Source organism: Chenopodium album, chromosome 27 (assembly GCF_948465745.1).
Source record: "Chenopodium album chromosome 27, dcCheAlbu1.1, whole genome shotgun sequence".
Classification (NCBI taxonomy): domain Eukaryota; kingdom Viridiplantae; phylum Streptophyta; class Magnoliopsida; order Caryophyllales; family Amaranthaceae; genus Chenopodium; species Chenopodium album.
In genome coordinates this window covers 34824493-34845725 of record NC_137860.1, presented here as the reverse complement: position 1 = coordinate 34845725, position 21233 = coordinate 34824493, and the positions used below count along the sequence as shown (strand labels likewise).

At 35.0% G+C, this 21233-nt stretch overlaps 3 protein-coding genes and 1 long non-coding RNA gene across 4 annotated transcripts; 1 reads left to right on the top strand and 3 right to left on the bottom strand.

Annotated features, from left to right (window-relative positions):
* Positions 1 to 1004: 1004 nt before the first annotated feature.
* Positions 1005 to 7979, top strand: LOC145619084 (L-ascorbate oxidase homolog). Its single transcript, XM_081673684.1, has 8 exons — positions 1005 to 1344; positions 1621 to 1730; positions 5452 to 5722; positions 5949 to 6051; positions 6149 to 6494; positions 6638 to 7003; positions 7248 to 7326; positions 7442 to 7979. The coding sequence occupies exons 1-8, from the start codon at positions 1207 to 1209 to the stop codon at positions 7634 to 7636; spliced, it is 1608 nt and encodes a 535-aa protein (XP_081529810.1). The 5' UTR covers positions 1005 to 1206; the 3' UTR covers positions 7637 to 7979.
* On the bottom strand, positions 1270 to 3133 carry LOC145619085 (uncharacterized). The gene is made up of 3 exons (XR_014108088.1): positions 2966 to 3133; positions 2635 to 2704; positions 1270 to 1386 (listed from the first exon to the last, which is right to left on the bottom strand). It is a non-coding gene; the product is annotated as an uncharacterized LOC145619085 (long non-coding RNA).
* Positions 7980 to 8460: 481 nt separating the features above from the next.
* On the bottom strand, positions 8461 to 13521 carry LOC145620936 (uncharacterized). Its single transcript, XM_081675676.1, has 3 exons — positions 12805 to 13521; positions 11429 to 11548; positions 8461 to 8873 (listed from the first exon to the last, which is right to left on the bottom strand). Exons 1-3 carry the CDS (start codon positions 13363 to 13365, stop codon positions 8862 to 8864), a joined length of 693 nt encoding a protein of 230 aa, XP_081531802.1. The 5' UTR covers positions 13366 to 13521; the 3' UTR covers positions 8461 to 8861.
* Positions 13522 to 18920: 5399 nt separating this feature from the next.
* On the bottom strand, positions 18921 to 19928 carry LOC145621467 (uncharacterized; the record flags this gene model as incomplete). Its single annotated transcript, XM_081676201.1, has 1 exon — positions 18921 to 19928. A coding segment is annotated over one exon (408 nt), but the record flags the coding sequence as incomplete, so codon positions are not given.
* Between the last annotated feature and the right edge of the window lie 1305 nt (positions 19929 to 21233).

Sequence of the window (21233 nt, the reverse complement as noted above, 5' to 3'; positions counted from 1 at the left end):
GTCTTGACCCCAAAGTGTCACTATTAAGAATCAATCCCGCAACCTTGTGAAAAATGATCCATACCACTAATATTGTATCATAAAAATTGCAGTGATACAGCCTACCTTAGCACATATATGAATTTTTCATGAATATAAAGGCAATACATTTTAGTCCGTAAATATATAATTTCTTTTTTTTTGAACGAAAAAAAAGGTATATACTACGGGCCTGTTCTCATTGACTGAAGTCAGCTGAACTGAACTCAGCTGAACTGCACTGAACTCAGCTGAACTGAACTAAACTGAACTGAACTGAAATGAATATTTTATAAGAGAAGGAAATTAGGAGCTGAACTGAACTGAACTGAACTGAGCTGAACTGAACTGAACTGAACGCAGCTGAACTGAACTGAACTGAATTTCAACATAAGAGAACAGGCCCTACCTCCGTTACATATTATTTGCAACGATTTGACATAAAGTAGAGAGAAAAAATGTCTAATCATTGCAAATAATATGTAACGGAGGTAGTATTTAATTGTTCAAAAATATATATACTTTGTTTTTAATTAGTTGCAACACACGTTGCACACCCCTTGACACGCATTTTAAAGAATATATTAAACTACGTAAACAGATAAATTAATTTACAAAATTTTACCATCTATAAGAAGAAAGGGATAAGTTGCTACGGTTTAAAATTCATGGCTTAGTTAATTCGTTAACCTAGTTTAATCACCTCATCGAAAAACGTGATAAAATGTATGTTGCAAGTATAAAAAAAAACAGAGGAAGTACAAGTCTTTTTTTTTTTTTTTCCTAATGAAATTACATATTTCAAGCCAATATAAATCCAATTATCTATTTATTTTCTTTTGAAATAGTCTTGAAAAATCTGTTGTAAACTTGTAATGTATAATACACATATACTACGTAGATATAATAAATAAAATACAGGTAAAACCCTCTTTCGGTTACCCGCCCTACCATACTACTCATCTCCAATTTAAAAGCCCTTGAATTCATTCTGTTTCCCATACCCCTAACCCAAAACTACACTATTATTATTTTCATATTTTCTTTTACTAAAGAAATAAAACCTCACTACACCACAACCTATTAATTATATGTTATAAATTTATAATATAAAGTTTTATGAAACATACATTCAATTCATACACAACACAACACCATTATTTTTGTAACAACATTTAGTAAATAAAAATGTCTCAAAATAATTGTTTGGTTTCCTGCATTGCTTTGATTTCTCTCTTATACTTTGCTGCTGCTGATAGTCCTTATAGGTTCTTCGACTGGCATGTCACCTATGGCCATGTCTATCCCCTCGGTGTTCGACAACGGGTTCGTTTATCTCTTCCTTCCCTTTGCCCTTTGATCTCTTAGCTGTTTTTTAAAACCCAAGTTAAGGAATTTTTGCATAACTCTTCTTGTGCTTTAATTCTCAATTATTGTTGTTTTTAGGTGTTAAATGTTAGCAAAATAACCTACATTATGATATTATTAAAAAAAATGACTTTTTGTTATTAGATATAGTTTTGCTGAGATTTAAATTTAAATTATCATAATCTGTTCAATATATATTTTTTTTTTGATGAATTGGTTGCTTAAAAAATGCAGGGGATACTTATCAACAAGCAATTCCCTGGTCCAGATATAATTTCAGTGACAAATGATAATCTTATTATCAACGTAATTAATCACTTGGATGAGCCTTTCCTCATTTCCTGGTTTGTTATTCTCTCTCTTTATTTTTTTTTTTTTTTTAAAGTTGTCCATAAAAGATGTAAACCGGAAATTTAATTAATTTTTGCTTAGTAGTGTTCATTGCTTCATTAGAGCAACTTCAATGGCAAGCCAATTGTCAAATTAGCTTGTCATGCCACATAAGCTTTCAAGCTAATTATGTTTGTAGCTAGTTTCATCCCCAATGGCTAGCTATTAGCTTACTATTTAAATTATCAATTTATTATTTTTATCTTAATTACTAATTGACTTTTAACATTTTCTTTTTGGCAAGTTTTTTTCAAGCAAATTAGCTTGGCAAAGCTAATTTGCTTGATTAAGCTAATTACATATTTTTGCTCCAATGGTCAAGCTAGTAGCTAGGGACTATTTAAAATTGCAAGCAAGTCCCTAGGTACAACCATTGGAGTTGCTCTTAGTTCTTGTGAAACTAATAGCGAAAAAAGTGTACGTATTTCGGTGTATGTATGTTACATTGTTACAATATGGGTGCAATTCAACTGGCCTGGTTAACATGCCATAATATGTCATAGTAGTACCCTAAAAAAGTTGTAAAATCAAGTTCACATCTTAAAGAGAGTTTAAGGGGGCAAACGAATCGTTTGAAATAGTTATCGATTCATTTTTTTTCCCAAGTTAATTTGAGTCTATTGAAATAAGGAAAATAATTTAATATTAATCAAATTTATTGTTAAGTAAGTTCAATTTGGATTAGGTCAATGTCAATTCAATGGAGTTAAGTACACAATTAGGTACTCAATTCTTTAAAATTTCACCTTTTAGGTACTCAATTCTTTTTACTTTACTATAATGATGACCTTGCTACCAATATAACAATCAACGAATTCTACAGTGAGCCTTAAGCATTTTGAATATACTGATTCTTACATGTATGTTTGTCATCCTTAGCAGCATAGTTCTTGTCCAAAGTGAGTAAAGTCTGTTTTAACCGGTCAGCCTGCAGAGGAAAGAAAAAACATCAGAAGTATAATAAGTTCTAAAATCTAGCTTTACTACATAAAACAGTGAGAATTTGATACCCTAAAGATAAAGTACAAGCAAAGCTATTAGACCTTTAGTTTTGAGTTATTAATTTGATACCCCAACACTAGCTTATGCCAATCAAACATAAAACCACATTTTGAGTTGTTCAATGAAGCAAAACATAAAATTTAACTGAGAGCACCGTTATGCTTTAGAAATGACAAATTGGACACACCTTTGCACACAGCCAAGCTATAACCTTGGAATCATCCAGCCTAAAGAACTTTGTTGATCCAATATCTGTTCATAACAAGAAAGTGATATATCGTGTTTAAAAAAAACAATAATAATAAATAAGTAAATAAATAAATAAAACCCACGAATAAATGCTATAGGTTTTAAAATACGGCAAAAAAGATAGTTAAATACAAAAAAAAAAAAAAAAAAAAAAAAAAAAAAAAGTCATGCCAATCAAGGCTTCTACAAGGACTGATCATACATACATATCGGAGGTTAATTTTTAAATCGGGTGGGGCCCACATACTTAACCAAGGGTATTAAATTCTTTAACCCAAGGTACTCAATTCTTTGGCTGATTTAATTTTTTTGGCTTGAATTCTTAACTCAGTACCCAAAAGCAAAGTAAAAAGAATTGAGTACCTAAAAGGTGAAATTTTAAAGAATTGAGTACCTAATTGTGTGCTTAACTCCAATTCAATGTAACTAAGCTAGTTTTGGATATTTGGTTTATATTTGAAGAAATTAGTTTTAAAATTTTTAGTATGAGTTTGTTTTACAATGCTTACATCTTTATTGTGAATTTAATTTGAGGTCTATATTATACTCTATTTGTCTCCAAATAAAATGTCATTTGTTCTCGTAAAAAAAATGACATTTGTTGTAAGTAGTAACACTCAATTCAAATCATGACACTAACCTTTAAAAATTACACATAGAGTTGTAAACATTTATGCTAATTGTTAGAGATATGAGATCTTAGACATTAGACATTAGGAAAATATATTACTAATGATATTACTTACCAAATCAACCTAATATCAAATATCAATATGCTAATGTAATATATTTTCCTAATATCAATATGGTAATGTGATATATTTTCCTAATATCTATATGGTAATGTAATATATTTTTCTAATATCAATATGGTAATGTAATATATTCTCCTAATTTCTAAGCTATCATATATATTTTCTAACACTAATAATTGCTTTATGTCTAAAAGTAACATTAATAGTTTTAAACACCAATAATTAAAAGTAACTTTGTTATTCTTATGTGAGATGTTGAAATTTTGTCTATGAACCAATCTATTTACAAATTTGAACTTACTCCCTCTTGTTGACCAAAGAGGAAATCTAATTAAAGACAAAAAGAAATAATTAAAAGTAAGTCTTTAAAATAGTTAAGTACTCAATTTAGCTTTAATAAAAGGTCCTAGTTGTCCCCAACAAAATTTCCGTCAATGGAAAAAACGTGAGTGGTATAATCATGAGTGCACTCAACTTGCATACAGCAAGCTATTTCTTTTCATCTAAAAGCAATTTAAAGGGCAAATATTATTATTGGAGACACGTAAAGTTTATATGTGAAACTATATTGTTATACAAGTATAAATTTATGAGTAATATACAAGTAGTATTTATTGATATTATTACTTTTTCCTCTATGTATTATTAGAGGTAGGTCGGTATAAAGTAAATATATAGGTGGCACAATTATTTCAAGCATGCAATATATAGTTTCTACACAATTCGTATATAGGTATCTAATGGCTAATGGCTAATGCTAATGTATATGATTATTATTTTGCAAAATTAGATTAATTAAAGAAAAAAAAATAGAGGTAAAGAATCATTAATGTTGTTTTTTTTTTTTTTATGTTAAGAACCTTCAAAAGCAATGCAAAATTAAAAACGAGAAAATTGTTTGTTTCTAATCATTTAGGGTAAGAATAGTTTAGACTGTTTATACTTCTTATTCATGTTCATACTCAATTTTTAAAAGTGTAATTTGTTTGGTTATTTTGTAGTAAAGCCTTACTAATAATCCTAAGTCATTCCTGAATTTCTGACTCAAATTTTTTAGTGTTATTATAAGATTATTCTATATACAATGTACTTATGTACACTTAAAAGTACATTTTTCATCTACACGACTACACGTAACATGAGTAAGAGAGTTATTGTGATAGGACATTGAGCTATATACGTTTCATTTTAACTAAAACAAAAAATAATATTATATAAACCTAAATATACCATGCAAGATAATGAAATATACTTGCTGGCAAAAAATAATTATATCGATTATATTCATGATATGTGCATGTTATTCTAACGGTGCGTGCACATAAAAAAAAAATTGACAGTTTGAAACAAATTGCATACCACCGCAAAGTTACTAGCTGAAAGGCCTGAAACTAACTACGTGCAATCTCTGACTAGTAACTATTCTCTACTTAGCTTAGCTTCTTCTTCTTGTATTAGCACGTACAAAAGTCATGACTTCATCTAAATTAAACATAGATTAAATCAAATAACACAATTGTCAATGTGGTACATTTTTATTGAATCGATCATATTAAAAAGCTCGTTCACAATATTCAATCAATATGGATTAATAATGTTAATAGTTGAACTTATTCGATGGATTGGATGCACAAAAATAAGTTATTTTTACGGACATTTGATGATGTAGGGATGGGATCCAACAAAGGAAGAATTCATTTGAAGATGGAGTGTATGGAACAACATGTCCAATTCCTCCAGGACAGAATTTTACCTACAAATTACAAGTGAAAGATCAAATTGGAAGTTACTTCTATTTCCCTTCTACAGCCTTTCACAAGGCTGCTGGTGGGTTTGGAGGAATTAGGGTTCTTAGCAGGCCTCTCATTCCTGTTCCCTTCCCTCCCCCTGCTGATGACTTTACTGTTCTTATCGGTGATTGGTACCAAACTAACCACAAGGTATATTTACGACTCTACCACTCTCGATTATTCTGAATAATATTACTTTTATTATTAGACCTCAAACTACGTGTTCTTTATAATAGCTTTAATTTTATTTAAATTAAATTGTCGTGTTATCTGTTCAAATTAATTGTTATAGAGACATTTCGACTCCCATATAAGTGGAAGAAAGTTGCTTGGACATATCAATATAGGGGTAGCTACTAATGTACTATGATTGCAGAAATTGAAGGCAATTTTGGACAATGGAAAGAGGCTTCACTTCCCTGATGGGGTTCATATCAATGGTCGGCGTGCAAACGATGCAGTTTTCACAGTTGAAAAGGGTACAAAATGTTAACCAAAGTGATTTATATGTGTTCATTGTTATTTTAGGAAATGTATTTAATGCTTATACGAAACTTTTTCTACAAAAATTGGCAGGTAAGACATACAGGTTTCGGATATCAAATGTTGGTCTACAAAACACACTCAACATTAGATTTCAAGGCCATAAAATGAAGCTAGTTGAAGTGGAGGGGACTCACACCATGCAACAACTCTATTCATCATTGGATATTCATGTTGGTCAATCTTACTCCGTCTTAGTCACAGCAGATCAGGAGGTCAAGGACTACTACATCGCGGTATCAATCAGGTTCAATGATGTGATCCATACAACCACCGGGATCCTCCACTATCAAGGGTCCAACCACGCTGTATCCGGCCCTCCTCCTGGTGGACCCACCACTGAAATCGGTTGGTCCCTTGCACAAGCACGTACTATAAGGTAGTATAAACTAATGCATTCTCTACAGAGTATTTTAGCACTATGTACTTGGAATTTCTCCTGTTACATGTTACTAATTGAGGAAATCATTATTTCTTTAATCTATTCTTGAACTAATATATATGAAATCCTATGATTACTAGGACTAACCTAACAGCAAGTGGACCAAGGCCGAATCCACAAGGATCCTACCACTATGGAGAAATCCCATTGAGCAGAACAATCAGGCTAATGAGCTCTGCAGCTCAAGTGAATGGAAAACAAAGATATGCCGTCAACAGTGTTTCTTTTATTCCAGCAGATACTCCCCTTAAGCTAGCAGACTACTTCAATATTCAAGGCGTGTTTCGTGTTGATAGCATACCTGATCACCCTACCGGAAAAAAAATGTACCTTGACACAGGAGTGATGGGTGCTGACTACAGAACATTTATAGAGATTGTTTTTGAGAACAAAGAGAACATTGTTCAAACTTGGCACCTTGATGGCTACAACTTCTTCGTCGTTGGGTAAGCAAGTTTTTAAACCACCATCAAGTTTTTTAACAAGTCTTTAGAACAAATTGGCCTAAAAATGGCAACTAACATGAGGCAAAATGTCAATAGTTTCCTAGACTTGAATGTAACTATATATTTGCTCATTAGGGGTTATTAGAAATTTATGCTTTCTGTTTGTGTATTTGAACCTCTTCTGATCTAACCTTGCCTATGGTGAGGCTCATATTTTTTGATATTATTGTTGAATGTATGGCAGGATGGATGGCGGAAAATGGTCAACAGAGAAGCGTGGACAGTACAACCTCCATGATGCAATATCGCGTTGCACTGTGCAGGTAAAATAGCTAAAAGTCATTAAGTTATACAAACACATGGAAAGAGAGGCTTAAACATACAAGCAATTCACCTTTGGGCATTTTTTTATGGTCCTCTTTACGTTCTTTGTTGTAGGTATATCCAAGATCCTGGACCGCGGTGTATCTATCATTGGACAATGTTGGCATGTGGAACGTAAGGACTCAATTTTGGGCACGACAATACCTCGGAGAGCAATTTTATCTGAGAGTTTATACGCCTACGCGTTCACTCAGGGATGAATACCAGATACCTGATAATGCCCTTCTCTGTGGTAGGGCTAGCAAGTGATCTGTTGTACCCGCCATGGATCGGAGATGAATTCACTGTGCATGATCTACCAGACAAGGGGCAAGAAGTGTGAATTGACCCCTTCTTGGGGTCTTAATTCTTTTAGTAACATCAGGATTGAATTTAATTTTTAAGAAAAAATGGCAAACAACTTGAATGCCAACTTAATGAATGTGTTGTATTTATTCTTCTATTTCCATTGCTCCTGAACCTTCACTCTGAGCTTACAATTCTTCCTAAAGTCCGTTTGTTTAGCGGCTATAAATTATGGAAATTGTAATAAATTTAAGTGTAATTTTGTAAGGAATTTCATGGTTATTAGTCTCATCACCAAGCCAACAGAACTCCATCCTCAAACCTTTGTATTTTTTCATAAATTTTCATTATCACATAATATTAGCTCTAATTAAATTGGAATGAGCGGGAGTTTTTTTTTTTTTTTTGGACGAATATGAGCGGTAGATTTTCTTCACAAACTTTGTATGATCACTATCACTAGTCCATTACCACCACTTATTACCACCTATCAAACGAGGTATTAAGTTACTTAGCTTTAGCTTCTTTTCATACTTCGTAAGTTCGTATATATCTAGGCCATTAACTGTGTTATTGTACAATATTTATTTTATATTTTAATGTTAAAATCTTTCATCAAGTTACTTTAAGCTTCTTGTATATTCCTTATGACTCTAAAACAATTTTGAATTTCGTTCCTGTTCAAGTTAGTACAATTAGTTATAATCAGTCCACAATGCAAGAGCCGTGCCTAAAAGTAAGATCTTGAATGATGCTACTCATACAGAAAATTCAATACAATGGACTCATACCAGAATAACCTTCTTCACACTCTCATAGAAGTTTGAGCATCTAATTTGGCATTCACATTATAAAACTTAATATGTAAAGTGACAAGTTAGCAAAAGCCTCAAATGTCAACACTCTAGCTATGATACACAGTATAAGAATTAGTTAACAGCCTGATCCAATCATGTAACACAGTGCGACTACAACAAAATGCGGGGAGGGGGATTCCAAAGAGGAGGAAGCTTTATTACTACAGGCACACCATATGCACACAGATTCTTAGGGAGCCTTGAAAGAAATGATCAGATTTGCATATAGTAGTCCAGGAATAGATAACTCATACAGAGAATGTGTCGCAGTAATTGATAATGTTCTTCAGAATGCCAGTGTGATTCTACGATTACAGCCTCCTTACCACACATCATTCTTCAACCTGTACAGGGACGCAGAATTTGACAGTCATCAACAAAATATACAGGGCATATGTAAGATGTAGAATTTGCAACAATGGTGCAAGTAGCTAAATAAAGTTTTTTAACCAAAAACAAACAAAACAAAACCAAACAAAAAAAAACAAAAATTTGTGCTAGTAAGTTTTGCAGTTCCACACAATTGGTAATAATACCTACAACCTAATTCAGGCTAACTGCTAGCTCTGTTGTTCACGTTTTTCAAGCATCCTACATTTCCCCCCAATTTATGCCTTAAAACCCCTACTATACCAAACCCTACTATCCTCACAAACCCCTTCTATCCCTACCTTAACCCATACTATATGAACCCAAACTATATAACCCCTACTATCCTAATCCAGTAATTCCTACTGTATGAACCACTACTATGCTAGCCCCTACAAACTCTACTCTCAAGGTTTGATACTATACAACCCCTACTATCCTATACAGTATGGGATAATAGGGGTTCATATAACATAAATCGAGGTATGGATAGTAGGGGTTAGTATAATAAGGGTTTGTAACGGATAGTAGAGTTGGTATAGTAGGGGTTAGAATAGTAGGGATTAGGATAGCAAGGGTTCATATAGTAGGGGTTGAGGTTGGGATAGTAGGGGTTCATACAGTAGGTGTTAAGGTTAGGAAAGTAGGGGTTGAGGACCTTGAGGTAAGGATAGTAGGGGTTCATATAGTAGGGATAGTTGGAGTTAGAATAATAGTATGGTATCCTATACTATCTAGCCCCTACTATCCTATAATAACCCTTACTATTCTAACCCCTACTATTTATGTTAATTCCTACTATCCTAAGATTCCTAACCCCTACTATCCCTACCACAACCCCTACTATCTAACTCCTACTGTATGAACCCCCTACTATCCTAACCCGTATTGTATGAACCCCTACTATATCTTACAATCAAACCTTAAGAGTGAGCCTATCCTGACCCCTATCATACCAAACCCCTATAATCCATCACAAAACCTTACAATACTAACCCCTACTATCTGTCACAAACCCTTACTATACTAACCCCTACTATCAAACCCTAAACCCTAATATCCCTGAATGACTCCTACTACCTTAACCCCTAGTATGGGTTATACAAGAATAGTAGGGTTAGAAGTAGGAGTTGAGGTAGGGATAGTGGAGGTCAGGATAGTAGATTAGTAGGGGTTCATATAATAGAGGTTTAAGATAACAGGGGTGATAGGATAATAGGGGTTAGATAGTAGGGTTTAGTATAGTAAGGGTTTGTAAGGGATAGTAGGGTTGTATAGTATGGATGAGGATAGTAGGAGTTAATATATTATGGGTTAATAAGTAGGGGTTTAGGTAGGGATAGTAGGGTTAGGATAGTAGGGGTTCATATAGTAGAGGTTAGATAGTAATGGTGCATATAGTAGGGATTAGGATAGTAGGATTTACATAGTAGGGTTCATATAGTATGGGTTGAGGTAGGAATAGTAAGGGTTATTCAGAGATAATAGGGGTTCATATATTAGGGGCTAGATAATACAAGTTAGAATAGTACGGGTTTGTGAGTGATAGTAGGGGTTAAAAAAGTAAAGGTTAGGATAGTATGTGTTCATACAGTAGGAGTTAGAATAGTAGGGGTTTGTGAGGGATAGTAGGAGTTAGAACTCGTAAAATGGAGAATATTCAGCTAGTCACAAAAGGGGCAACCTCATTGCCTCCCAACTTACACTGCAAGCTTCAAAATCAATGACCACCTATCATTTACAACATGTCATGGAATCTGTATCAATTGTATGAATATTAACCCATCCCCAAAGACTCTAATCTACAGAATAGAAATTAACGACTATATTTTAACACTCTATTAAGTGAACACCACTTTAGCATCAAAAATATCACAGATATGAAGGATGTGAAAAAGATAATCACAAAGATCAAGTAATGCATAACATTCATCAAATACAACCCCAGAAACAGATTTCAAATCAGTATAACATAATCTTCCAGCAAAACTACAGAATAGTTTCCTCATGAACGGACTACTGGATGACCATAAACTAGACTGATATTTCAATAACACAGTGGCTTGGTTCATGCATAATAAATTAATAATGCATTATTAGATAGTAGTACTATTTTTGAGCTTCAAGGCATCTTAATTCTCCCTAACTGAATTTTGATTTTTAACTAGCATATACATGAGACTGCAGAGCAATTCAAATACAGAGTATCGCTACATGTGGCTTCAAAGAAGAAAAAACAATTAATAATCCCATCAAGTTATATTTTCATGGATCTCTGACAAAAAATTTCACCTGCACTTACTCTCTTCTGTCTTCATATAAGTTACAATTCTAAGAGGATTAAATCCCATAAGTGATATATTAATAGTATCAGCATCAAAAGAGTACACCACACATGCAGATACCACATCCAAACAGGTATAATAACTACTCAAAGTACTAGTAGATCAAGTAGCAAACTTGCAAATGCTAGTAACAAGAACATTGAAGATGATTCCACAGAGGATAAACTAATGACATAATTGCTTACTCTGTTGAGAGGATTGTCAGGAGATTTCTTCCACAGTTTCCATATCATTTCCTTATACTGAGTGTGTGTCAGGCCTGGTTTGTCAGCCTTCAGCCTTGGTAATTCAGCTTCTTCAAAAGCCTGTAAAGCCATAAAGTCATGAGCTTATACAGCCTTCAGAAAATAAACTTACACGTTTTATTTTTTTTTTTTTATTTAAAAAAAAGAGGACAATAAATCACTCAACACTAAACCACAATCAAACACAAACTAGCTAACCTCTAGTAAACATAAAACTGTCTTTTTTAGTTCATTGTAGGAATCAGAAATTCCAACTTTAAGCATGCAAATCATTATTTTTTTAATATGAAATTCAGAAATAACAGATTTATTCAAAAACTAAGGGTAACGTTATAGAAATTTCAACGGAATCGGCAATCGCAAATGTGTCGATGACTACACAGAATAATCACATTTGTTTCATGTAGCCGACCCCACTTATGGGATTAAGGCTTTGATTGATTGATTGATCTTATCAAACTAGCTAACCACTAAATGTTAACCAAGGAATGTGACTAAAGGGCTCACAAAGAATGAAAGAAAATAAGATGAAGGTTTTGTGATAGCAACAAGAACAAGCATCCCCTTCCAAAATACGTGGGCAAGCAGGCAATGAAGTTATTAATCACAAAATGGTATACAAATATACATCACAACGGACAAGCTAATTGAATTCACAAAGAAACACTGACCAAAAATAGATCAATTACTTTGACATTCACCGATTCACCTAAAACGCACCCTCTATATACAAATAATATCACCATTGGCCCATCAAACTATCAAAGACATGAATTTTATTTAACCATTCAAGCAGTTAATCCTCCATCACTATAACATTTTGTTCCACCACCTATACAAACACACCCCTTTGTTCCTAATTGTTCTACCCAACTTTTGTTTTACTCGTTTCTACTTCATTGCCCCATAATTAACAAACACAATATACCATCTTACGCCTCGTTGCCCCATAATTTATCCACACATTCTTCTTACACACACCCTCTTCCTACCTCATCTCACTATCATCCACTTTTCCTTACACATGAACACACTAAACCTGAGCTAAATTCCCAAGTAGAACAAAAACGAACAGAGAGTATAACACAACCCTCATCAACAATGTCCCCGTAAAACTGATATATCATTTCACCTGTGCTAAATCATAACCATTAATAATACCATCATTCACCCAAAATCAACTAACAACACTAATAATTCCTACATAACCCTAAGCATAAGAACTAAACAGAACACCATAAATACTACGAGCATTAATTTAGGAATACACGACAAAATCACACGACAATCAGCGTAATCAATGGGTAATGAATTACCTTAAAAGAAGCTTTGAGTCTCTTCTCAGGATGCTTATCAACAGGCAAAGCATCAGCAACAGAAATCTGAGCAAGAGCTTCTTCAACAGTATGAGCCTCAATCAAATCAGCTTCTCGATTCCTATTCTCAACCAACACAATCTTCTCATACTCATCTTCACCCGCCATCCTACTCTGCTTCTTCTTAGCCTCCTCCGCCTTCCGCCGCATCTCCTCCTCCTCTTTCTCCTTCCTCCGCCGCAACTCCGCCTCCGTCACCTTCGTCGGCGTCGCCCCCATAACCCTATTCGCCTTCTTATCAAGCTTTTTCAGGGACTTCTCAATTTCTTGCTCTTCTTGCTCGGCTAATCGGCGCGCCTCGGCTTTCTTGGCGGCGGATTCGGCGCGTTTCTGCTCTTCTTCCTCGCGTTTCTTGGCGGCTCTGGATTTGGACCCTTCGGCTTCGCGCCAGTACTGGTCTTCCTTTTGCTTGGCTTCTAGAGCCTTCTTCTCGGCTTCTGCGGCGGCTTTTCGAGCTTTGGCGTCCTCGGCTTTGCTGTTCACACCCATCTTCTTCGGCATCTTTCAAGGTTTGATTGTGAAATTGGGATTTCTGGGTTTTTTGATTTTCTGGAGTTTGGATTAATTGATTTGGAGAATTGATGAATATATTTGGGGATGAATTTGAGGAGAGAGAAAGCGGTTGAATTGAGTGGACAAGTGTATTGGCGTATGTTGGTTGTTGCGTGGAAAAGGTAAATTTTTTGGGCTTACGTTACCTTGTACAAATTTTTGCCTGCATTCTAGGGCAGCCAAGCTAGCTGCAACAGCATTAAATATAAACATATAGAACGTTAAAATGAACATTAGTTTTTTTTTTTTTTTTCTTCCTTATATCTTAATTCTCTTTCTTCTTCTTCTTCCTTAGCTCTATAATTTTTCTCTCTCTTCAGTTTTCTTCTTAATTTAAAATTTTCTCTCTGCTCTTTACCTCACTTCCCTTCAATCTTTAAATTTTTCTTCTTATTTATATAAATTTTTGAGTTAGTAATTCGTGTTTTGATGGATATACTCCGTTCTTTCTAAATCTATGAGTTTCAGATTCAATCATTTGGCTTTATCAAAGAGGAAAGGAAAAAATGGAGGAGAGAGAAAGTTGAGGTCAAAGAAAACAATAGAGGTTAGATTTTATCAATTTGTAATTGTTTTTTGTATGATTTCGTTGATCATACATGATGATTTATTGTTTGATTATTTGAAATTATTATGAGTTTGTGATGAATATCAATTAAATTGCTTAATTAATTGTTAATGAATATCAATTGTATTGCTTAATTTGTAGTTATTTTCTCTCTCTCTCTCTTTCTTTTGATTTCTAATCATGTTACAAATCAATAATTATTTTCTCTATGATGAATCAAGATTAGATTTAAGGTGTATATTCAATTTTTTAGAGTTTCAATAATTACAATTGATCTTGAATATAATTTCTGTAAAATAAAAAAAATGAATACGTAGGAATTTAAAAATGAACATCTTTTACAAAATGAGCATTTAGTACACCGAAAATGAATATTAAATACGTAAAAAATGAATATATTTCAACAAATTATTTTATCTTTATTTTTCATTAATAATTATATACAATGAATTTGAACCTTTATGAAAATCATGTTCATTTTAATATCCTAAATGTTCATAACTTTTTGTTAGATGTTCATTTTATAAGTGTTCATTTTTTAATATTAAATGTTCATTTTTATTAGGTTGAAAGTAAAATATAATACGTTGAAAGTTAAACTATCTGAACATTTATTGTTGAAAATCTAAACAATTTATTATGAATATATATGTTTCGTTATTCTTTACGAACATATCTGTTATTGATTATGAATACATGACATATAGAGTGATTATTATTTACATTTTTAAGTATTGTACATGTATTGATGATTATATTTATATGAACATTCTAAATAATTATTATGAACATATTTTGTGATGATTATGAAAATTCTGATTATTTGTTATATTTTAGTGAGTACAGATTAATTGTATTTGTAGAAGACAAAGACTCCGAATTAGTGAAGAAACATGTAAGAAGTGATGAAGAAGTAGATGATATGTAAAATGAATTTGCCTTTAGGTTGGAGAATTTCCGATGTATATGATCCCAATTTTATGGTTGTATGATAAAGGTTCATTTCTAATATACTAAATGTTCATTTCTTTTTTTTTTTTTTTTTTTTTTTTTGACATGTTCACTTTTTATAACCGAATGTTCATTTTTATTACTGAATATTCTTTTTTTTTTTTTATGTGTTCATTTTTCTAACTAAATGTTCATTTTTAAGGTCGTGGTCTAGCAAATTTACGATTATATGATAATCAGATTCATTTTTAATAAATGATCATTTCCTCATAACATGTTCACTTTTTAGTATTATATGTTCATTTTTTTACGTGTTCATTTTTTGTTATTACATGTTCATTTTTTTTCCGTGTTCACATTTTTCAACTAAATGTTCATTTTTTATTTGGGCCGCGCATTTTGGGCCTCACTTGTTGTAGCTATCTTGGCTGCACTAGAGTGCAGCCAAGACCAATTGCGTTACCTTGTGTTTTTTGCCAAAGGAATTTGGGCCTTTGAGAATACTTGGCATCAATCATTCTTTAGCCCAACATTGAAATCTAAGTCCTTGCCAAGAAAAAAAAAAAAAATCTCGAAATATTCTTATACTTTGACCAATTATTCTTAGATTAGCAATAACTATAATTACGAAGTACAACAATTTGATATTTGAAAACTATACATTAAGGCCCCGAAATCTTCACCTTATTTTTACTTTGCTGAAATTATTTTTACTGAAACAAAATTATATTTGCTGAACTTAAACTATTTTTACCGAACTTAAATTAATTTTACTGAACTGAAATTATTTTTGTTGATTTTTAATTATAATTCTTCTTTAAGAAAACTGAATTTTAATTAACTGAACTTATTTTTACTGAAATGAACTTTTTTTACTGAACTGAAATTATTTTTACTTAATATTAATTTTTTAAGGTGGGGAGAACCGGAGAATAGGGCCTAACACAAATATAACAATTACACACAAGACGACTATATTTTTATGTACTTCATAAAAGATAAACATGGTTTAAAAAAAAAACATAAACATTGGTCAAAGGAGATTACTTGAATAATGCAAAAGTCAAAATAAAACACTTGTAAAACATTTGACATTTACTCGTATCTAGAATTCTAGATTGAAATTGTCAATGTTGCTTGATTCATTGCAATAATCTACAGCATATGATCTAAAGCCCACCTGAGAAGTGTGTTTTTACAAAGCCACCATTGAATTATTTTGTGAGGTAAAATTAAGATGAATAATCGTATTACAGTCTTAAACCAAATGATAGCCTTATAATCTCTTCTATATAATTAACATTATAATCTAGTCTTAAGCTCATTTTTGGACAACTTTAAAGAAGTATGGAGTATCATCAATTCATCATCAGAAATTCATAACTAAGTTCCCTAAAAATGAATCTTGTCAATAATTAGTTTTAACAACTCATGAACCATGATTGATGCATTGTTAGGAATGTGTACAATAGATATTGTACTCCGTAGTACTAGTGATAATGCGCAATTGATTCATATTATTAAAGCAGCGCATATGATCTAAGAATGAAGAGCATGTATATTAAGCACCATAATATGGCATTAGCTGAGGTATAAATGAGCTTATCATGTTAAAATCATATACATTGTGATAGCTTTATTATGATAATATGCTACTGTAACATATATGATTAGACAGTTATACGATGAATTAAGCTGTTGCAGGTATCATTCATACAAAAATTACTCCAATGAGTAAAAAAAAATCGGTTAAATTTCCAAGAACATAAACTTTACAATTGTAAGTATACTCAGTAATACTTCCTTAAAGAATCTAGAGGCACACGAAACAAAGCTTGTCATTGAATAGCCAATGCATGCTGAAGCTGTTAAATAACACCATCCTCGAAAGCCTCTTCTTTCTAGTCTACATGCAAGCAGAAAGCTATAGTTTACTTGGGCAACATGCAACTTTCTTCTGAGAAACTTCTCTCAGTAAATCAGTTGACTAAGTAATTAATGTGACATTTATTTACCTAAGTAGTTTACTGAGCAAGACAACATTTTTTTGGTATTCCAAGTATGCATGCAAATTATGAGTAACTAAGTTATCATAGACATTTGTCATCATGCAGCTAAGGTCCATTAAAAGAGTAAAGATTTGAATATATAGTTTGAACAATCCAGGCCATATATCAACAATCATACATGAAAGTTATAATAACGTAAAATCAAGTAACATACTCCAAAATTTTGGCAAGAGATGAAAGTAGTTATAATCATGGCAGTGTTGCTGTTGATTGCACAAGCAGCAATCACAGAAGCAAATAACAGTAACAGTATCCTACAGCAAAAACCATCTATAGCAGATGATGAGAACAGAAGTGGAATCCATAGTACAAGTAGGAGAAGAAGAAGCAGATCAAGACTAAGAGGAAGGATAAGAAGTAGAGGAAGAAGTCGAGGAGGTAGGCTGAGAAGAGGCCACAATTGTGACCCTTTATACGGCTACTTGTTTGATATGTGTGGGAGATGGCCTTTTCCTACTTCCCCTTCCCCTAATAATCCTTTTCTCCATACACCATCACCACCACCATTTTCACCTTCTCCCCAGCCACCTCCGATTGTGCTTCCTCCACCACCATTTCTCTTCCCACCATCACTACCGCCTCCTACCCCACCTATCTGCCCTCCTCCAGTTATCTGCCCTCCTCCACCAGCACCATTACTGTTTCCACCACCACCAGTAATTCTACCTGCACCACCAGTAATAGTACCTCCACCACCAGTATTACCTCCTGCACCTGTAGTACTACCTCCCGCACCGGTAATACTACCTCCAGCGCCGGTAGTACTACCTCCAGCACCTGTAATAATTCCTCAACCACCTGTGATACCACTGCCACCTTTATATTCCCCACCACCACCTCCACTTGTTCCTTCACCGCCACCTCCATCATTCCTTTTTGCACCACCAGTGTTTGGCTTCACTCCGCCTCCTCCGTTGGTCTCAATTCAGCCACCAGTGTTTGGCTTCACTCCGCCTCCTCCGTTGGTCTCGATTCAGCCACCAGAGTTTGGATTCATTCCGCCTCCTCCGTTGGTCTCGATTCTGCCACCGGAGTTTAGAGTTCCACCATTCTTCACACCACCTACAACACCATCAGCACTCCCCTTTCCACCACCGATAGTTCAATCCCCACCAATGATACCACCTATATTATTTCCTCCACCGTTCTTGCCACCATCTCCACCACCAGTGTTTCAGCTTCCACCCTCACCACCGTCATCAATTCCATCTTCACCAATAGGGTTTGTATTTCCACCATGGATACCATTACAATCTCCACCGCCACCATCTCTGGGAGATATATACCAGCCATCACCAATACCATGGCTTCCATGGTCGCCATTACCATGGCCAGCACCTTCTGTTGGAGAAATTAACCAGCCACCATTACCATTGCCATGGGAAGCTCCTCCTGCTGACAGTGGTAATGGCAATATTGATCAGCCACCAACAACATGGCCATGGCTAACACCTCCTGATGATGGTAGTAGTAGTCGTGGTGATTTCAGTATGACGCCACCATTCGTTGATCCATGGCTATCTCCTCCACCATCACAATATGGGGATTATCCGCCCATTTGGACGGCTCCTAGCGAGCCAGACCAGTTTTTCTCACCACCTCTTGTACCAGTACCCACCTAATCTTTTCCATTTTATTGTAGATGTAATGTCAGCTGAATTTCCATTGATATTGTCAAGTGTTCTTGTCAAATTAAGTACTCCTTTTTTTTTTAACTAGTTACAACATTTTTATTTTCAAGTCTGCATAACTTAATATAAACATAAAAGGTTTGATTATTTTGAAAAGTGAACTTTAAGATGAATCTACAATAATCTCACATAACTATTATTTCTCAAATATAAATCGCTAAAGATAAGCCTCAACTCACAAGATAGGCATTCCTTAAAACTATCATTGTCATTTATTGGCAATACAGCAAGTCAGTAATAGAGCTAGTTGCAAATTCCACAAACTGAAGTTTTTTAAGTGGACTTTTACTTCAAAAAGGCACACAATACAAGGACTTCCTCATTCATTGGGTTTGTATATTTTCAATCTCTCATCGCCTACAACCGCAGGTTGGCATTTCAATCCAAAATAATAGAATTAAATTCGTTCCAGCGCCTTTTGTCTATGCCTTATTGACAATTGCTTGTGCTACTGTGTAAAACCATGCCTATTGAATCCCAACTTCAGAGAGCTACATAATCCTAATCAATTCTCACATTAATGTTGGTTCAAAGTATTCTGAAATAGCCAAGAATTTTAATTTTCCTTATAAATAGAGCAGTGAAGAAGCAAAGTTTTGGCACAACCCCAAAGTTTTCAATTATGAAAGGAAATATACTAATAATAATATTTCTAGCATTACTTTTGATCACTCAGACATTCACAGAGGCTAGAACACATAAACATTACAAAGAGCCAAAGAAGAGAGCACCTAGTGGTAAAAGTAAGAAAAGCAAAGGTAAGAGTGCTCATCATCATAAATCAAAGGGCAGTAAGACCAATGCAAACACTAGTTGTGATCCCTTCTACCAGTATCTTTTTGGTAGCTGTGGGAAATGGCCCTTTGATCGATCTTCATCTAATAACCCATTTTTGCCAAGACAAAGACCTTCACCGCCAGTGTCACCACCATTAACCCCCATAACTCCATCTCCGCCTATAATGCCACCTCTCGTACCATCTCCACCGCCTCCATCGGTGACTCCTTTGCCATTTGTGTTACCACCTCCTCCTCCTTTAGTGCCTTCTCCGCCACCACCCTTAGTATCTCCATCTTCACCTGTACAACCATCACCACCATTTTTTCCACCACCTTTGTTGTTATCACCACCACTGCCATTTATTGTCTCCCCGCCACTACCATCAACACCATCATCGCCAACAGATATCTCAACATTGACACCACCACCAGCACCTATATTTCCACCACAATTTCAATCACCACCACCAACAATCATTCCATCTCCACTTGCATCACCACCGCCAACAATCATTGCATCACCACCGCCAGCACCAATCCTTCTATCACCTCCCCCTGCACCGGTACTACCAATTTCATCACCACCACCAACACCAATCCCTTTTTCTCCACCACCTACACCAATATTACCATTGGCATCCCCTCCACCACCAACACCAACAATACCATTTGCTTCACCTCCACTGACACCTACGATACCATTTGCTTCACCTCCACCCGCACCAACAGTACCTATTGCATCACCACCACCAACACCAACAGTACCTATTGCATCACCACCACCACCACCAATAGTACCAATTTCATCACCACCACCGGCTCCAATACCAATTTCATCACCACCGCCAGCACCAACCGTACCAATTTTATCACCACCGCCAACACCAACTGTACCTATTTTATCACCACCTCCAGCACCAACCGTACCAATTTCATCACCGCCGCCAGCACCACCCGTACCTATTTTATCACCACCTCCAGCACCAACCGTACCAATTTCATCACCGCCGCCAGCACCACCCGTACCAATTTCATCACCGCCGCCAGCACCACCCGTACCAATTTCATCACCGCCGCCAACACCAACGGTACCAATTTCATCACCACCGCCAGCACCAACGGTACCAATTTCATCACCATCACCACCGCCAGCACCAACGGTACCAATTTCATCACCACCGCCGGCACCAACAGTACCAATTTCATCACCGCCGCCGGCACCAACGGTACCAATTTCATCACCGCCGCCGGCACCAACAATACCCATTTCTTCACCACCACCTACACCAATACCACCTTTAGCCTCACCACCACCTGTGGATCCGGTGTTATCACCACCACCAACACCAATTTCACCATCTTTATCACCGCCACCAGCACCAACTATTTCACCACCACCAACCCCTGTTACAAATACACCACCAGCACCCATTCCTACACCACCCACATCCATTTCTGAGTTTTTTTTAAACCTCCATTGAACCCCATACCATAAATTATACTAGTCTACCCACTGTGCCTATATCAACCCCTTCACCTCCATAAATACATTTCTTAAAATCACTAGACTACTCCATGTCAATCTAAGAAAGGAACTAAAAATAGCTATTCATGGCTTCATGCCATGGTCACCCATATGATCAACCAGCCCCAAAGTTATCTTCACCAATCACCTACTCCATTAAGATTGCACAAATCTTTACAGTGCTAAAGGCTATAACAGCAACCGCCTCTTTTAGTGACGTATGTTCAATTTTAG

Bases quoted from the DNA above. Each gene is read 5' to 3' on its own strand.
- LOC145619084 (XM_081673684.1), top strand. From the start codon at position 1,207: ATGTCTCAAAATAATTGTTTGGTTTCCTGCATTGCTTTGATTTCTCTC. The intron at 1,345-1,620 runs GTTCGTTTATCT...TAAAAAATGCAG, and splicing joins CCCTCGGTGTTCGACAACGG to GGGATACTTATCAACAAGCA. The intron at 7,327-7,441 runs GTAAAATAGCTA...TCTTTGTTGTAG, and splicing joins TATCGCGTTGCACTGTGCAG to GTATATCCAAGATCCTGGAC.
- LOC145620936 (XM_081675676.1), bottom strand. From the start codon at position 13,365: ATGCCGAAGAAGATGGGTGTGAACAGCAAAGCCGAGGACGCCAAAGCT. The intron at 11,549-12,804 runs GTAATTCATTAC...ATGGCTTTACAG, and splicing joins GACTCAAAGCTTCTTTTAAG to GCTTTTGAAGAAGCTGAATT.